The following is a 17,925-nucleotide window of genomic DNA, read 5'->3' on the forward strand; positions in this document are numbered from 1 at the left end:
ACAACAAAAAAAAAAGGCTGCAAAATTAAGAGTTTCCTCAAGCTGAGTGATTGGTCTCTGCTAATCTCCTGATACAGGACTGAAGATGTCAGTGCATATCTCTTAGATATGACATTGGCTAAAGCATTGATAGTCCCTCTTCCAGTAGGGGACACTGAGGCCTTTGTGTGTTCTGTTCTTCTTCCAGTTCTTAAAAAGGAATAAATACCATCAAAACTTCCAACAAGCACCTAAAATGTAAAATCCCAATGAAGATTCAATAGCCCTATATGGTGGAGAGCTTTGCAAGCAAAATTCTCAATGATACATGATTTCATCACACCAGGACCTTTTCACAGCCAAAAATCTGTAGACAGGAAGCATTAAAAAAACACCAGGTAAATTCCCTGTTCTGTACTACTGCCAAAAGAGGAAGGTTAACTGGTTCTAAAGGACACATGAAGGTTTCCAGTATTAATGCAAACAAGTGCACCCCAAAGAAGAATGGAAAGGTTACATATATAGTCTCTTCAGATTGTTTGCAGTGCTCAAAATACTTGCATACCAAACAACCTGTAGATTAGGAATTAATAGGCAATACCCTTGTTCACAAAATCTCCACTGCTTTACAGCATGAGAGACCAGTCTTCTCTTTTTACTAGAACATTGTACTGAAGGAGTTGCCCCTGTTAGTGAAAAGGGAATGGCTTCAGCTATTGGCTTTTTCTTTTCTTACTCTTTCAAAAAAAGGAGATTAAAAAATATAGGTGTTTTTTTAATTCTACCACAGAATTTGGAGCAGGTATGAGAACCCCCATAAAAGGCCAGAGCAGGCAAACTATTGGAAGTACTACAGAACCACAGAGCACAAATTGTTACCTGACTCATAACTAAAGGCTTGCATAGGAATGCCATGCTTACATTGGCAAAAACAATGAAGAGCATTACAGAAGCCTCATACAAGTGAGCTGAGCAGACACTGCAAAGTTAAAGCCTTAGCAGGCACAGGTTGCAGCAGGGGAGGCTTAAATTGGCGATTATGACAAATTTCTTCACAGCAGGAGCTGTCAAGCATTGGAACAGGCTGCTCAAGGAAGTGGTTGAATCACCAGCCCTGGAGGCATTCATAAGTCATGAGGATGTGGCACTCAGGGACATGGTTGAGTGGTGAACTGGACAGTGGTGGGTTAACAGTTGGACTCAATGAAATTAGAAGCCCTTTCCAACCTGAATGAATCTACATGATGCACTCAAGAAATACTCCAAAAAAAGAACTAGCACGTTCTTGATGGTGACGAGAGCTTCTGACAACAAAATATATAAAAAACAACATACCCTAGGTAAAAGAAGAAAGATACAGACAGAGTTCCAGCCATGCTTCTACAGCATCAAGTATTATTTTTTATAGCTAAATAATAATAAAAAAAGCAGATTCAAGAGTGGTCACATAAAGGAGATACTTATGTAATATTAAGAGAGCAAAAGGTTGGTTGCTGAGATTAATGCCAAAAGGACACCACATAAGTCATTGTCAAAGCAGCTTGGCCCTATATTCCTAAGAATTTTTAAAAAGTTATCTATTTTTAAAAAGGTTAAAGCAATTTTTATTCCTCTAAAACTTACATGTAGAAGATGTTTCTGTATTTTATTTTTCCTCTACACAATGCATGTTGAACAGTAAGAAGAGCCAGGGAATTAATATCTGCTGCTAAAATAATTATCTAGTTCCTCGAGGAAAGTCAGATTAATTGGGATTTTATGTCATATTTCTACACTTGCAGTAAGAATCGGTCCTTTATAGAAACTGGCATAAGAAATATTGAGTATAAGAACACAAAATCTTCACATATTGAACTGTACAAAAGGTACACTAGCACTAAATAGGGCAATTGTATCCATACAAAAGCCAAAATTTACAAATGACTCACACTTCTGAAATGTATAGGTGCCGTGGTACTTTCTCATTAAGACTTTATATTCCACTAAAGAAACAAAACCAAAACCAAGAGCAGTAATTATGTTCTAGTGCCTACTGACTGAGTTTAAAAGCCATATTCCAGAATACAAATAAAAAATAACTACCTGACTTCTAATATCACAGAAGAGACATGTTCAACAAGGATTAAACAATTCCTTCAATTTTTAAATGGCAAAGACAAACTACCTAGACAACATTGGCTGATGTTGATCTGTTAGATTACAGCAAACAGCCCCATAGTATATTACAGAACCTAGATCCAAATTTGAGGTGGTTCTAAAGGCAGTTCAGCTTAACTGACATACAGACCATAGCAAAAACACATGGCCAATGTTACTAGCATGGATTTTTTTTTTTTTAATATTTGGACTACTTTAATTTCAGAATATTACATTGGCCAGTGCTTTAAGCGAAGGCATTGTGATTTTGATTCTTAGACCCACGTTCGTTAGGATTAATATAAAGTCCTTGGAATGCCATTTAATTTGCTTTCATTTAATCAACTGACAAGGAACCTACAGATGCTAAGAAACACTAAGATCAGTTATAGAAGCAGTGACAAACAGGTATGGGGAAGTCAAGAGAGAGCATAGCCCCTAAATAAGCACATACTTTAAAGTAATGTAGCTCTCATATACAGCTCATAGTTTTGCTACTTTAGATTGCTAAATTGCTTTAGATGACAAAAACATTAAAGAGATCAAAAAAGGAAAAAACTTCTAAAGAGAAGGAACTGGGATGTAGTAAACACTAGTCTGTTACAGAAAACAAAAAGAATCTGTAAAGATAAAAGAGGACAACAAAAGAAAGCATGAAAACTTCCCACCTGTCAGAAGACTTTTCTAGCTGTCAAATTAAAATTCTGGAGTATAAAAAAGGAACAGAAAATTATAAGCTTAAATAATGTCATTCATTATCATATCTGAAACAAAATATCTTTTTATATTTATCTTTTTATCATTATCTTTTTATATTTGAATGTCTGACCTCTAAAAACAACACTCAAAAACGTCAATGCTTTTATTGGGAAATAGCATAATAAACTATCCAAGACATGAATACTGGGTTTTATTTATTTTTAACACAAAATTATACACAGAATACATAAAAAGATATTACTCTTACATAGCATCAATCTGCTTTCTTCAAAGTATTTGGACCAGAGCTGCCCATACACTAATTTTACTGTTACTTTCCTGAGGAAGAAAGTCAAATAGTCTGTCCAACTGGCTTAACAAGAATACAGACATTTTAGACCACTTCAATGTATCTAACATGAACCAAACCTACAACTGATTAGATATACAGCCAGAATTCATGATGTCCTACTTGGAGCTTTCTCTGGTGCACATATTGAAGAAGTTCAGTGAAGTTTCATCTGGGAGCACGAGCAGCTAAAGACAAAACTTAGTTTTCAAACTACTGTGTTTCTTTTTCTAGACTATTTACAATACTACTATATAAGGACTAATATTTTCAAAAGAGGTTTTGATTTTTTACTCATGTAAGAGGTATCTCTCTGCAGCTTCATAGGTAACTGAGCAAGCAGGAGACAGATATTTACATTTAGTCTTGCTAGTAAAATAAGGCTTGGGGAAGGATGTGAACTGTCTGTCATGCGTGTCCTAAATGCATACATATGCTATTGAAAGTACGAAGTCTGAGCAAAGCATTTTTAAGAAAATGCAAATATACTGTTTAATTCTTTAATGTATTTGTGTCAATAAAACAAAGAACATTCATAACTATTTCCTTCTGCTTAAAACCAGTTTCAGTGCTAAACACAGGTAGTACCCATCCTTTTGGAAAGCACCATACCAGCACTTCAGAAATGCAACATTTTTATCTTCACCGTTCTAGTGATTAGACACTTTCAGCCTTCTTTTTATAACTGTCCAGGATGCTGGTCAAGTCTGACAACAGATCTTCAGACATAAGTTCTTCGTAGTCTCTGTAAATTTTCGCATTCTGTTCATCAATGTATTTCTAGAAAAGAGGTACAGAAAGCTTTCTTAGCTCTATCATGGTCTGTATTGTACTGATTCTGCTAAAGCATTTTAGGCAGTCACTGCACAGGTTAACTGATTTCAGTTAAAACGCTTTACTGAAAGACATCTACTAGAAGCAGGTTTAACCTGACAGGATGTTACTGCTTAAACTTAAGGATCAATTTCTGATTATTTATACCAGAAAATTTAACTAGAATCCAGTGACTCAGCGCAGCAGCTAAATAACTGCTACTTCCTTAGAGCAAGTTCTAATTTCCAAGTGTTTAACTGCAAATGTCTCTAGAGACATTTTATTCTGAATATCAAATTTTAGCTTACCACTATAGATGCTATATGAGTAGCAACTGTTTCTATAAGACGATTCAAGTTAGCATCAGTTTTTCTCTTCTCTTCTGTTGTTGTTTGCAAAATAACTTGATATCTAAAAGGTAAAGATACTCAGAAGGTCATGTCCATAATTAGAGAATTCCTGACATTTAAAACAATCACTTCAAGTCTGATTTATCATCATGCTTATCCATACTTTTTTTTCGCTATTAGTATTGATTTGAACCAGGCTAGAATATATTAACGCTCAAAAAAAAAAAAAAAAGGACTGTGTTGAGCTAACTGATAAGAAACAATGTACCTTAGAATCCCAATACTCTTTCCAGACTTTGAGGTATAAAATGCAGTTGTCATGTAAGTTTGGAAACAAACTAATTTCTTTGTTACAACCATATATACAAAGTTACATGGAAAACAGGAGTTCTGATACAGCAGACTACTATTCCAGCAAAATACTGTTGAGGAGAAACATCTTTCAGTTGTTAATTTGTGAAATTAATACACTGAGATGGATACATGCTGAAACAACTTCATGTAACATTCAAGAGACTATCCTTCAGAACCAAAATAAATAAGGCAAACATGGAAGTTATGAGTCTTACTGTCGTTGGACATCATGCAATTCATTTGTGGCTTCACTGAGACCTTCATAGACACCACTCTCAAGTAACTGTTTATGCTTCTTCAACGATTCCCATTCATTTGCACATCTTTGCTCTTCCTCTTCTATTTCCTACAGTCATAAGGAAAGAGGAGAAAAAATTGCATTGCTCAGGAATAATTTGGATTGTTTTTCTTCTTTCTATTACCTGATTACATCCTAATGCTTGGATTCAAAATTCACAAGTAACTCTATGTTCAGAACTGAAAAAAAAAATCCCTGAGGACATCCCTCCCAAACCTAAAGATTCAGCTGTTTTCTGTATCATCCTCATCACAGAATAAGCCTAACCATCTCTTTATTCTTGTAACCATATTTAAAAAGGTCTGTGTTGCAGCTATTTTCCCTTCAGAGTTAAACTCAAAGTGGTGTTTAGATAGTCTAAATAGCTTAGAAATGGCACATCATGAACAACAGTTTCTATATTTCTAAAAAAATATAACCACATTTGAGGCGGAAATAGCTTTTCCTTTTTGTCTGAAAGAGCATCCAATTCCAAGTAATCATCTCTTCAAGGAGAATGACACTGTTGATGCTATACAATCCACAAAACTAAACAAAATTCTACCATCAACTCAACATGCAATTCTGATAGATTACTGAAACATCATCCTTCAAAAATAATTTTAATACTTAAGGCTTACAAACAGCATTTTAAAAATTACAAAAGGAATTACATGACTATGTCTTATTATAAACATGGAAACTGTGTATTTTATGAGCTTAACCTTAGAGAAAAGTTTATGTAAGAGCACAGATGAAAAGCTAAATTTCATGTGGTTTTGAAAAATATAAACTAAATTAGTTGCCTTTAGACAACTCAGCAGGTATTAACAGTGAAATAACCCTGTTCCATGGTTATAGGACAGGAATTTGGATTTACAAAAGTATATATGGTAAACACTGGCTTAGTTCAAAGAACCTTTTTCTGCAGAGCACCACAGCCCCACCAAAGCAGTGTTGTCAGAAAAGTGGGGAAGTACCAAAATAGCCACTCGGTTGTTAACAGAGAAGGCTATGTTTTGTTGCTGAACTGTGAGTGGAGAGAAGGATAGGGACTGCTCCTGTGCTGGGAAAGGAAGCTAAAACAAGCAACAGTTTGAGATCGTTAAAGCAATTTAACATGCTTTTGGTCAATCAATGTTTTCCTTAGTTTTTACAGAAAATGATTAAATACATTTATTAAAAACTGCAAATGTATTTATTATATACAAATTGATTAGATGAGGCAGATTCTGTTAATCCTAAAATCTCCTTCTAGCACATGCTTGGCGACATTCTGAGGTCAGGATGCTTTTATTACTGGATGCAGTAATTTGTGATTTACAGGATCTGCTACAGTACCATGCGATATTCTCTTACAAGAAAGTGAAAACTAATTCAATTAAGGTAGCAATCAAATCACTTTTCTGAGAAGACTGAAAAAAATCCTGTAAGAGGAACTGAAGAAGGCAAAGGCAGAAGCCCAAACAAAAATGCAACCCAAAAACTTATCTATAAATACAAAGATTAAGGATAACAGTATCATTAAGGATAATTTGTCACCAAGCTGTAAGAAGTTCTACCTTAAGCTTCTCCTGGTAAAGATCATCCAACTTTTCAGCTTCTTCTGTCAGCATTTTCACACTGCGTTTCTTGTCCTCCAGCATTATATTCACCTAGGATGAAAACATCACCAAGGAAATATGGTTCCAAAAAAATTCCAACCTAAGTCTGTGCCATCACAAACTACACCTGGTAGCTCCAAAAAAAACCAATTAACTAGGCTAGACTGAGATGGCATTACCTTTCTTCATAGCAGCCTGTATTATGCTTTGTTTTGTGTAAGGGCTAATACAGTGCTGGTAGCACCCCAATGTTTTGGCTGCGGCTGAATAGTGCTAGCACAGCATTCCAAGGCTTTCTGTCCCTCACAGGGCCCCTCAATGAGTAGGATGGGGATGGGCAAGGGACTGGGAAGGTGCATAGACAAAGAGGACATTCCATACCACATAACATCATGCTCAGCAATAAAAACTGAGGTAAACATAGAAGAATGAGGAAATGAAATTCTCCTTCTTTCAATCAATCCCAAACCAAATATTCCCAAAAATCTTCCTGATGACAATTTGTCAGTGATGGTAAGCCACACAATCGACTGGAATGGTTAACTTATTAAAAGCTAGTATTTCCAGTGTTTATGGTCAAATATATGTAAGCTACATAAACTTTAATTCAGGAATACACAATATTTCAATCAACAAAGACCCCAATTCTTAGAAAAACTTTTACGTTCCATCACAAAGCAGTTTTCTCACAGTTTCTCCCTCTGCTTGTCCTCATAAAAACCCCAAACAATCCAAAAAACCAATCCACCACACCACACTTCACCCATGCAAAAGGCTGAATAAAAGCAACAGATAAGGTTTTAGGGTTGGTATCTTAGTCCTAATCTTCATTAACCAACACACCTGTTCCAAAGTATCCTCCAAAGTCATTTTCCGTTCAGTAGCTTTACTAATTTCTTCCTCAGTCTCATTGATGATCTCCATGAGGGGAGCCTGTAATATGCACACAAGAAGATCCAACAAATGCAATTTGCTTATTTGAACCAAGATGCACCCTAGTACATCTTTTCCTTCTTGTTTTTTTTTAGGCTACTCTATTCTCCAAGACCAAATCTCTTTCATATACCACACTGTCATTATGGTGACTCATTGCACAAGTTTTCAATGAGATTTCATTATGAGATTGAGAGATCTTTCCAGTATTTCCAAAGAAACACATTTTTTGTGAATGGTAACTAAAGCCTTCAGTGTTGACTCTACTTACCTTGATCTGAACTCTGTATTTGACTAGGCAATTTGGTCCTGCCTCAGGATTAAACTGAATCTCAAAGTCGTGGCCTTTGGAATTCTCAGCACTTACTGGAATTAATTTCAGCTTTCGAGCCATTTTATGATACTCTGCCAGTTGCATTTCAATCTGCTCGGAGGAGAAAAGGGCAAAAAATCACAGAAGAGATACAGGTGAAAAGCTTTGCAAGAAGCATGCTTATAGCACTTCAAACAAGTTCCTGGATTGCTCTCTGTAGACATGATTCCTTGTTACACCACAGTATTCAAGAGCTGTATGTAATGCCAGTCCAGCAGTTTGCTGCATTAGGTACTGTTTTATGATTCTTTCAGAGTTTGCTCAGCCAGGTTACTCAGTGTATATGGCTGACACTGAACAGTTTCACCTGTGGTTTTCCATATTCATCTGCCATAATTTTTCCTGCCTCAAGTTTTTGAGAATTAGCTGATAGGTAACCAAAAACATGCTGGAAAATAATACTAAACCAATAACCAATCATCATGTCAATATACCTTCTGTCATTAGTTTTGACAGGAAATGCCACACAGCCACACATTCTTATTACAAACTAACTTGAGCATGCCTCTAAATAAAGTTTACTAAATGCTCTAATTCCTAATAAATGAGTGCTATTTATATGCAAGCATTAAAGAACCCAGGTTTTTTTCCAGTTTTATGTGCTTCATACTTGCACATGACAATTTAAGTTAATACAAGTGCTTGATAATGGGTAACCCTATCACATATATTTGAAACTTTTTTCTTTAGTTCTTCAATTGGCAAAGTAGAAGCTTTTAAATCCCATCGCTTACAGGACTATATATTTTCATTCTGTTTGAAGGGATTGAACTTGGCCCTTGAAAGATGTTACAACTTCTACACAAAGAACTAATCAGGCCCTAAATGCATGCAAATCTATTGATTCAAATTCACTAGTTTTGCCTTACTTCATTGCTCTGAAATATTAACATTAGCCTGAAATTTCTTGTGTTGTCAAAGCAATGGTATGCTAATGTTATCAAAGCTTTTAATGCTATAGCAGTGAGAGCTGACAATGTTTCATATTCTAGCTACATCTCTTATGATGCAGCAAAAAACCAAAACATTTCCATTAATCACAAAACAGAAAAAAAGGAACATTTTTCAGAGATATTGCAAACAGAGGCCATTCTTGTCAGTTTTGCCTAATCAGATACATATATGGTATTGTTAGATTATTTAGGAAAGAAATGATCAAGAGTCCAATTTTCAAGCTTGCATGATGAAAACTGATAGCCATCTCCGAGTATAGTGGGGTTTTCACATACCGCCTCTTTATGCCTAGCATATTTTAGCTCTTCATTCCACAGCTGATGTTCTTCTGCTTCCAGTTCCTTAGTCAGCTTGTTAATGGTTTGCTGCAGTTCATTTCTCTCATGATTTATTCTCTCAATGTCCACAGCTGAGTACTTTTGGTTATCTAAGATGTGCTGGAGCCGGGCATTCTCCTGCTTCATTGCTTCTACTTCCGTTTCTAATTTGTGAAATGGACACAAAATACCAGCCTATATACATAAACCTCACCTCTGTATTTCATGAATAAATAACATAATGATTATATATCATTATCATTTCATTACTCTAGTGTACAAAGAGCTATTAGAAAACAAAAAATCTTTATTAGTAATCCATTCTGGAAAGTTTATTTGCAGCAACATCCCGCTCCAGGTATCTTGCTCTCTCCTCAAGCTAAGAACTACAGTTACTTGAACACTCTTTCTAGCTTCACTGTCCTGACTGTAATCAAGGCCTCCTTACCTGCTGTCTCAACTTCATCATTAAGACTTTCCAGTTTTTGATCAAGGATGCCTATATGAGATTCCAGACTAGCCAAATAAGCCTGGTATTTCTGGACATCTGCTTGAAGAGATGATTTCACATTTCGTAGTGTTACTCTACGATCCTAGGAAATGGGTGAAAAGAACAACCACTCTTAGATGAATATAAAACAATGACTTAACTTTCCAGACAAGACAGTAGAGTAATTGGTCAGTATCAATAGCAGAAATATAAAACTAAAGAACTTTAATAATTTTTTATCTCTGTGACAGCTGAGTCAAGTCAAACACCTTTAAACAAACAGCAGGGAAGACTGAAAAAATTCTTACATTTCAACATTAAGTCTCTCATTTGCATCTGACACTGCATTTAGACAATTCTTACTACAAGTAGTTCACAACTCAACTCTAATAATATACAGAGTGCAGATAAAACTAGGGCATGGAAAGCCAGGAATAAATCCAGCACATTTTGCATAGTTGGCAGGAGTCTCAATTTGCCACCTGCACAGCCACTAACCCATTTTTAAACTCATGATGCATTAAAAGCAGAATCTGTCTTTTCAAGCAAAATATTTTCCATAAAATATATTGTTACCACTGAATTCCACATGTCATACGAACACATTTGGAAAACAACATTGAAATTTATATTAAAAAAGTGGTTCAAGTATTTTATTAATATTTTTATCACTAGAAGGCCTTATTACCTGGAAATATCTGCACATTATCAAAAAAATAGTGACTGAAGACTCCATAGAAGAAGCCTTAATCTATAATGGTATAGAGTCTATAAAAACTAATTAAAATCTCAAAGCACTGAAAATTTTCCATTTGTTATGTATCATAGGTATCTTCATTCAAAAATGGTCAATAATATAAAATTCAATTCCACCATAAAAACAGAGACCAAATTTACTAACCGGCTCGCTTTCCTTTTCTTTTTCTAATCTTGCAATCTCTTCTTGAAGTCTTTTGTTTTCAGTTGCTAAACTTTCCATCTGGGATTGATCTATATTAAATAAATCCTCTGTGGGAGAGCAGAAGGGAGAGGAGGGTTACAAATTAATCTCACTTAATATCACCACCTATTCTGAGTATCTGAACTTTAGCTTCAGCACAATAAATACCCACTATCTGGACAATTATTTTACATTAAAGAAATAACTAAAAACAACCAAGAAACAAACTTACCAGAAAAACCTTTCATTAAAATGCAACCAGGCAAAAACCCCAAAACAAACAAGAAGAGAAATGGGTTTCTCAGTCCACAAAGTCACTCCTAAGAGGTAAGGGCTTCCAAACTCTCATACAGCCCACACCACAGGAGAGTATATAAGTCAGGACTACCTTGTGAAGCTAGAACAGATCAAACCTATTTAACAACCTCTTTCTTATCCATATACTTCCTTGCTTCTTGAGACCTCTTTTCCCCAACTTCACTTGGCCTTTGCCAAACAATGGTATGATTATTTTTTCCTAATATCCAGTAACAGTATGGTAGCTTATTTCCTCTCCAATGGATGGCTCCAGTTTGCAAATAAAGGGCCCTTAATCTGGCTTTTCATAGGAGAACAAAGAAAGTAAGAAATGTTTTTCTTCCTTGTTCTCACATTCTGTTTGTATTTCTGTAGAGGTGGTGAATGAGCGAGTCAAAAAAACCTAGTAATTTTCCACCTCCCTGAAGACAAACACACAGGTGCATGCTGAATCATATACAGGAACCCTCACAATAATTTGGAACTCTTGCAGACTGTTTGCAGAGCTTTCAAAAGCAGAATTTTCTTACTTATCAAGTGTGCACTCTCTGAAAAAATATATATTTATTTTAAATTGTTAACTTTGCCAGACAGAAACAGGAGTCATCTGCATAGATGGAGTTCGCATCTGAAGAATTGTATATTGGCTTTCTGTGACAAAGCCATTAAAAAAAAACAGGTGACACAGCTACAGCTGATAGCAGATCATGACCTATCCATCTGCACTGCTAAAGTATATACAAAAGAAGAGAGCTTTAAGTTGAAGTAACTGAAAGGTACTTAATAATTTTAAATTCCCTTAGATCACTTTCACTTCTAAACTGAACAAACTGATACTAGGAGAAAAGAAACCAGTAACACAATTGAATACTTAATTAAAACTTGAAAACTTACTTAATTTTGACTGTACTTCAGCATTCAACTCTTCAAATGTATCTCTCCCTTTCATGAAAAGATCATAGCACTTCACACAGTAGTCCATGAAAAGCTGAAAACAATTTAAAAATATTTTATTTCAAGAATTCCAAGGCCTGTAAAATATCTGGATAGCCTAAAGCTACACAATCAGTGGAATTAAACAGACATCAAAAATATCTTTCAATGCTTTGATTATACTTTTGTAAAATTAAACCTTTTTCCTCCCTTTGAAAGTAGAATGTCAACAGATTATATTCAGGCAGAAGGAGGCACCTATAATTCACATTATGAAAGGTCTGGAAATGCTGTATTTTTCTGGGCTATTTAAAAATGATTGTAGGTACAATATTTAAGAATTTTTGATCTCGACGCTTATGATTCTCTCAGGCTAGTTTATGGAAACTGGAGATCTGTTTAAGGGACCTCTTCAGTAAATATGACCATTAAATTCAGATCTGCAGATGTCAAAGAACTCATCTAGAATTAAAGACAAATTACTCAGAAAGAATTTGCTAGACACTAAGTTACAGATATTTCAGAAGCAATTACACCAGTATTCTGAATTTTGTATCAACATATATGCAGAAGTGTTGGTGTAGAAGAACATATTTAATTTGAAAGCATTTTTATTTTCCAATCATCAGGTTGTAACTTTAGCCCAAAATTATGATTTTACTTTATTTTTGCAATTTTCTAATTAAATGTTTCAGCTATAATGTGACCCCTTCCAAACACCTGTTGTGAGTTAACACTGAGTTAAATCTGAGTAGTACTAATAATCCATGATAAATTTAAAAAAAAAGCAAGCTGTTGGATTTCTAAGAACCTGAATTACATTGCCACCCTATTATAAGACTCAGAAATATAGTGTTACAACCAATTTTTACTTAGTAAACTGAGTAGGTATTGGCAGAAGCCACTATATTTAGAATTAAGATATTATCTTTACACTGCACTGCTGTTAACCTCAGAACTCTCGAGTACTAAAGCAAAATATACCAGAAATTCTACTAAAATAATAAATAGCATAATTCCCTTTCTCCACAAAGGAGAACTGAAACAGTAGATACTTGGAGAATAAGGTATTTCTGTGTAATACTCAGTCTTCATCAATAGACTGCTCAGGAAATAGCTGATCAGGCTTTTTATATGATGTAACTCTACTTCCTAGAAAGTGTGGTGAATATAAAAGGGAACAGAATCTATAAATACATGACACAACAATCTAAACTGTATTTAAATTGTGTTGTTACAGCACACTAGCAATTCTGATTCTAATTTCCTTTTTATGGTACCTTATTATGTACAATTCCATCATCCGTCTCTCCTCCCCAGCTCTGTCTGTCATCGAACGATGGTGCATTTTCCCTGATGGCATTGTACAGCTGAAAAGCAGAGGTGCACACACAAAGAGCAAATGTGAAGACATCCATTAGTTTTCATATTAGTCTCATGGTAACAAGCAGAATAACACTAGATTAGGATTTTTTTAGCAAGCAGGTTGGAATGAGCCTGTGTTGAGTTGACTAAACACACAGGCAAAGAGGCGTGAACTGGACAGTCAACACTGCCAAATTGTCTCGTGTTTTTTCAGCAAAAAAAATGACAGGATTTTCATGGGTGCTCAGTTCAGCAGTGGTGAACTTCTGTCACAGATTCCAAGTTTTGCTCAGACCTGAGCTGGCAGCAACAACAGTTACCACTACTAAAAAACCCAAACAAACCAAAATTAAATAAAAACACCCCACCGGAACACAAAACTTGTCACTCTGTATCAGAATCACAGGACAACTGAATAATTTCAATTGAAAATTCCATCCTTAGATTTCAAATTTAGGAGAGAATGGCAGATGTCACAACATTTGCACTGAAGATACACACATTATCTTCTCACATTTAATGTACGTATAAGCCAGCATTTCCCCACCTTTTTTTATACATGAATTTATCCAGTGCATACGTTTAAAGAAAAAAATTATCACACTATAACATGAAAAAATCCCTTTAAAAGTTACTGAAACATAAAGCTAAGGGTCAGCTCCCAGATGACAGCTAAGAACATCCACCTTTTTCTTTATATATATGTTAGACAAGGAGATTTGTAGAAAACATTTACTAGATCTGTATTGAAACTAACATTCCAGCCTGGAAAGTGGAAATATTTATCTTAAGACAAATGTTACCTTGACACAATCAATTAACCAAACCAAAGCTGCCACAATCTGAGGCCAGGTGTGGGGTGCACCCACGGTGTACATGGAGCTTTTTGACAGAGGAAAGGGGTACCTATAAGGCCAAAGAAGATACATTTTTAATAGCTGTGGCAGACAGTGCTGAAAACAAAACAGCATATTTTGAAAATAAAAAAGCACATTCTTATATGTAGATGAAGGCACAGAAGCAAGAGCATAGTCCATTGTACTTTATACTGTATTCCAAAGAAAATAAATTGAGTTCTTACAGCATTGTTTTATTCAATTATCATGGCTTTCTCATTTAAGTGATTCATAGAATACCTTGGTTTGAAAGGGACCCCTATGGATCAACAAATCCAACTCCCTGCTCCTCATAGGACTGCCTACAACTGAACCATATGATCGAGAGCGTGGTCCTGATGCTCCTTGAACTCCCAAAACTTCAAGTGAATTGTTAGAATTAGTAATTTTATCCAGAATTACACTCTTGATGTAGCAGAGTGTAATCCTTTTCAACATTTCAAGCTCGGTCAGCATTTTCAAATGTTACAGATTAAAACAAAATTTTATTAAAATGCTGAGAAGTGAACAAAACAGATTTACACCTACATTTAAGAAGCCCTGGCACTTTCACACCATAATAGGTTCAAATCTACAGGACTAAAATACACTTTTTTTTAAAATGAGACTGAAAATTCCCAATTATCAACAGGCAGAAGATTTTCTTTCTTGGAAAGCATCGGGGTGTTAATGATTTCAAACACTGAACAAATTCAGCAATAAACCACTCAGATAGTCAGTGCTTTTTTCACCTCAACAGTAATTTTTGTTATTTCCACATTCGGCTTTAAAAGCAGAATGAGAACAATTGCAGCAAAACATATTTTAAACTAAATTAGCTTGATCCAAAATTCTGGAAATTTTAGTTCTTAGATTCGAACAGAAAGGTCTGTAAAAGAAAACTGTGTCTTGTCTTTCAAAGTTTTATACAAATAATCAATTAGCTTTTACATTACAAAGCAGGATTTCAAGAGCTTTTAGTTCTGTAACTTCAAATTTAAAGTGCACAATAGATGCTGAAAATCAGAGAGCAAACCTAGAGCTAAACAAAAGTTAAACAAAACAATCACAACATTATACTTTCAGTCTTATCTGAGTAAAGAAACCTATCCATTCTCCCCAACTATCAATGCAGAACTCTTAGCTTTTAAATTTCTAGCTGTAGCATATCTATTCAGCCCAAGAGACTAACAATCATCTTACCCAAGGTTTTTAAAAACTTTGGGAATTTCCTCTTCAAATTTTGAGTCAGGCAATTCGTAAGAAGGGCAGAGGAATTTATAGATAAAGGTGAAGATCTTTAAAAAGTCCTTAACTGATGGAGATTGTAGCGATTTCACGGAAACACTGTAGGCATAAGCGTTCTCAACAAGGAACTGTGCAAAAGAAACATGGAATACAAGTCACTAAATACAACTTAGAGTTGAAACCAAGAGAAATAACCATTTTGATTAGTACATTTTACACCTCATAACATACATGCAGAATAAGTTAATATGTTACCTCACAGAGCTTCTTGATACATTGTTGGATGAATGCCTTGTCATGCAGGGGCCTGGGATCCTTTATCTTTTCTGTCCCAAACACACCGTACTGGCTGCCACGTGATACTCCAGCCCCACTCACTCTAAAGGCAGACAATAAATACAGGTCTTGTGACAAATAAATAGAAAGAAGAACTCTCTTCATCTTTAAGTCACAACAATGGCTACGTTTATGTTTTCTTTGCATTTGTTATACAAAGTGATACTTGAAGTTTTCCCATAATTTAAGGGGATTGGAAAAACATCATCAACCTGGAAGCCACAATGCCACATGTACAACAAAGAGATTACTGCATCCTAGATTAATACTTTCTTCATTTTATTGAAGGAAATATGCTTTCAGAGAGCAGAAAAATACCCCAAAAGATGAAGAAAATAATTATGTTGGTGACTGTAAATAAACACTAAAATATTTAGGGAATATTTAAAAGGAAAAGACCCCTGCAACATTGGGCGTCCTATGAAAGAAAATACCCACAACACAGAAAGTCATGAGCTAAGTAGAAAGATTATAGATTTTTGGAAGGTTTGTATCTTACAGAGAAGAAACTAACGCAGAATATACTTCCGATGTCATTCTTTTTTAAACAAGAAAATGTATTGAGATACTCTTAAGGTCTGTAGTGCACATCATTCCCAAAAGAAAAAAACAAAAAAAACCAGCTCCCAAAGCAATTTCTGTTCTGCAGCACTATTGTTTAGTGATCAAGGACCAAAGGAAGGCAGACCTGAAAATCTGCTTGTCTTGGATCCATTATTCCCTATAATGAAAATCTGTCAAGAAAGAAAAATCCCAAAATTATGTAGGACCATTTTTGTTTTAACTTACAGCGCAGAGAATGAAAGCTATCCATACCTGTTCCCAAAACAGCTGACTTTTCTTTCTGAAGCTCCAGATGTAGGTTTGCTCATGCTCAGCTTCCCAAAGGTGCTTCTGTCCTTCCTGAGGAATAGAGAGGATTCAAGTGACTATTTCTACCAATTCATCTTTTGCTCATACAAGAGCTATACATGCACTCATATACTCCTAAGCACCTTCATCACAGCAACATCTTTAAAAGGTCAGCTGATGCACCCAGCAACCTCCCAAGAAACATGGTACAAACCGTTGCCATTTGAAATATGGCACAGGTACACAAAAAGGTTAAAGCAAGTATTTTTGCAGAACTGGAGCACTTGTGCAAACATCCTTGGCTGTAAGGAGTCTTCTTCTCACTGTTTCAATTTTTTTCCTTTAGTTGCTACTCACACACTGACACATACTATGATAAATCTCTTCAGAATTAGTTTCATATACTTATTTTTAGTAATGTGATCAGCAAGACTTACATCTGAGGTGTTTGAAGACCCATCTTGTTGTTATCCTGCACTCTCAGTGCCATCATAGATTGTCGACTGCTGCTTCCAGCAATACTTGAGCTTCGCCTCATTGTGACTCTTTTGTAAATTGCAATCCCTCAGTATTGCAGCAGTATAAGAAAACCCAGGATTTAAGGGTATTTTCTTTTGTAAATGCCACAATGATTTTCCAAAGGCTCAGAATAAACAAGTAGATCTATACATTGGACCAAAAAAAAAAACCAAAACAAAACAAAAAACAACAACAACAAAAAACCCCCCAAACAAACAACAAAAAACAAAAAAGAAGAAAGAAAAAATATTATGTTAGACTCTAGAAATACATAAGAGCAGTCACAGTCTTTTATATCAATTGCTTTATTGTTGAAAGGGTCAGTGGTTATTCCAAACCTACTGTTTTGCCCTTCTTTATATTCTGTCACTTCAAACCCCCAAGTTCCAAAACCAAAAGAGCTTGAGAAATTTTTTAGTTCAGTCCACTGGGAAAAAGGCCACACTGCCTTGAGTACACAAGTACTGCTTACAGCACTTCAGCCATACATCAGCTCCTGAGCTGCTCATTCTGAGCCTACCTATTCATTTGGAACTGATCTCCCAGTATCATAGCACAATAACTGGAAAACCTATTCTGAGATAATATTTTGGCTCTCTTCAGACCATGCACACAGAATATAAATCAAACTGGAATATTAATATCATTGCCCTCACAGGGGCATTAAGGGGGAATTTGAAGTAAACAGAAGTAACTCAGAAAAAAAATGCCAGCTTCTGCCCTCACAGAGGTTCTATCTCATTTGTGGGATGGGCTTAAATGACTGAATTATAACTAATAAAAGTCCCCTCCTCTACAACTATTACCAAAACACATTATTAATATAAACTGTTGCTTCATTTTGCTTCCAGTTCCACTGCTCACAAACTGCAACAGAAGTTTAGCTCAAGTCATAGGGCACCATACTCATGACTTCACTTCGTCTGGGGAAG

General features: G+C 35.4%; 1 protein-coding gene across 1 annotated transcript; it reads right to left on the reverse strand.

Annotated features, from left to right (window-relative positions):
* Positions 1 to 3,008: 3,008 nt before the first annotated feature.
* Positions 3,009 to 17,136, reverse strand: NDC80 (NDC80 kinetochore complex component). The gene is made up of 16 exons (XM_088173698.1): positions 16,912 to 17,136; positions 16,439 to 16,525; positions 15,542 to 15,665; positions 15,242 to 15,414; positions 13,967 to 14,069; positions 13,079 to 13,168; positions 11,760 to 11,853; positions 10,530 to 10,636; positions 9,587 to 9,731; positions 9,097 to 9,302; positions 7,766 to 7,918; positions 7,405 to 7,494; positions 6,520 to 6,612; positions 4,896 to 5,026; positions 4,285 to 4,387; positions 3,009 to 3,943 (listed from the first exon to the last, which is right to left on the reverse strand). Exons 1-16 carry the CDS (start codon positions 17,010 to 17,012, stop codon positions 3,821 to 3,823), a joined length of 1,923 nt encoding a protein of 640 aa, XP_088029824.1. The 5' UTR covers positions 17,013 to 17,136; the 3' UTR covers positions 3,009 to 3,820.
* Between the last annotated feature and the right edge of the window lie 789 nt (positions 17,137 to 17,925).

Source organism: Sturnus vulgaris, chromosome 1 (genome assembly GCF_052056855.1).
Source record: "Sturnus vulgaris isolate bStuVul1 chromosome 1, bStuVul1.hap1, whole genome shotgun sequence".
Lineage (NCBI taxonomy): Eukaryota > Metazoa > Chordata > Aves > Passeriformes > Sturnidae > Sturnus > Sturnus vulgaris.

Excerpts from the sequence above, each read along its gene's own strand:
- NDC80 (XM_088173698.1), bottom strand. The coding sequence starts at position 17,012 with ATGAGGCGAAGCTCAAGTATTGCTGGAAGCAGCAGTCGACAATCTATG. Across the intron at positions 15,666-16,438 it reads GTCAGCTGTTTTGGGAACAG|AGTGAGTGGGGCTGGAGTAT; the intron begins GTATGGATAGCT and ends GTCTGCCTTTAG. Across the intron at positions 9,732-10,529 it reads AAGAAAAGGAAAGCGAGCCG|GATCGTAGAGTAACACTACG; the intron begins GTTAGTAAATTT and ends CCCATTTCCTAG.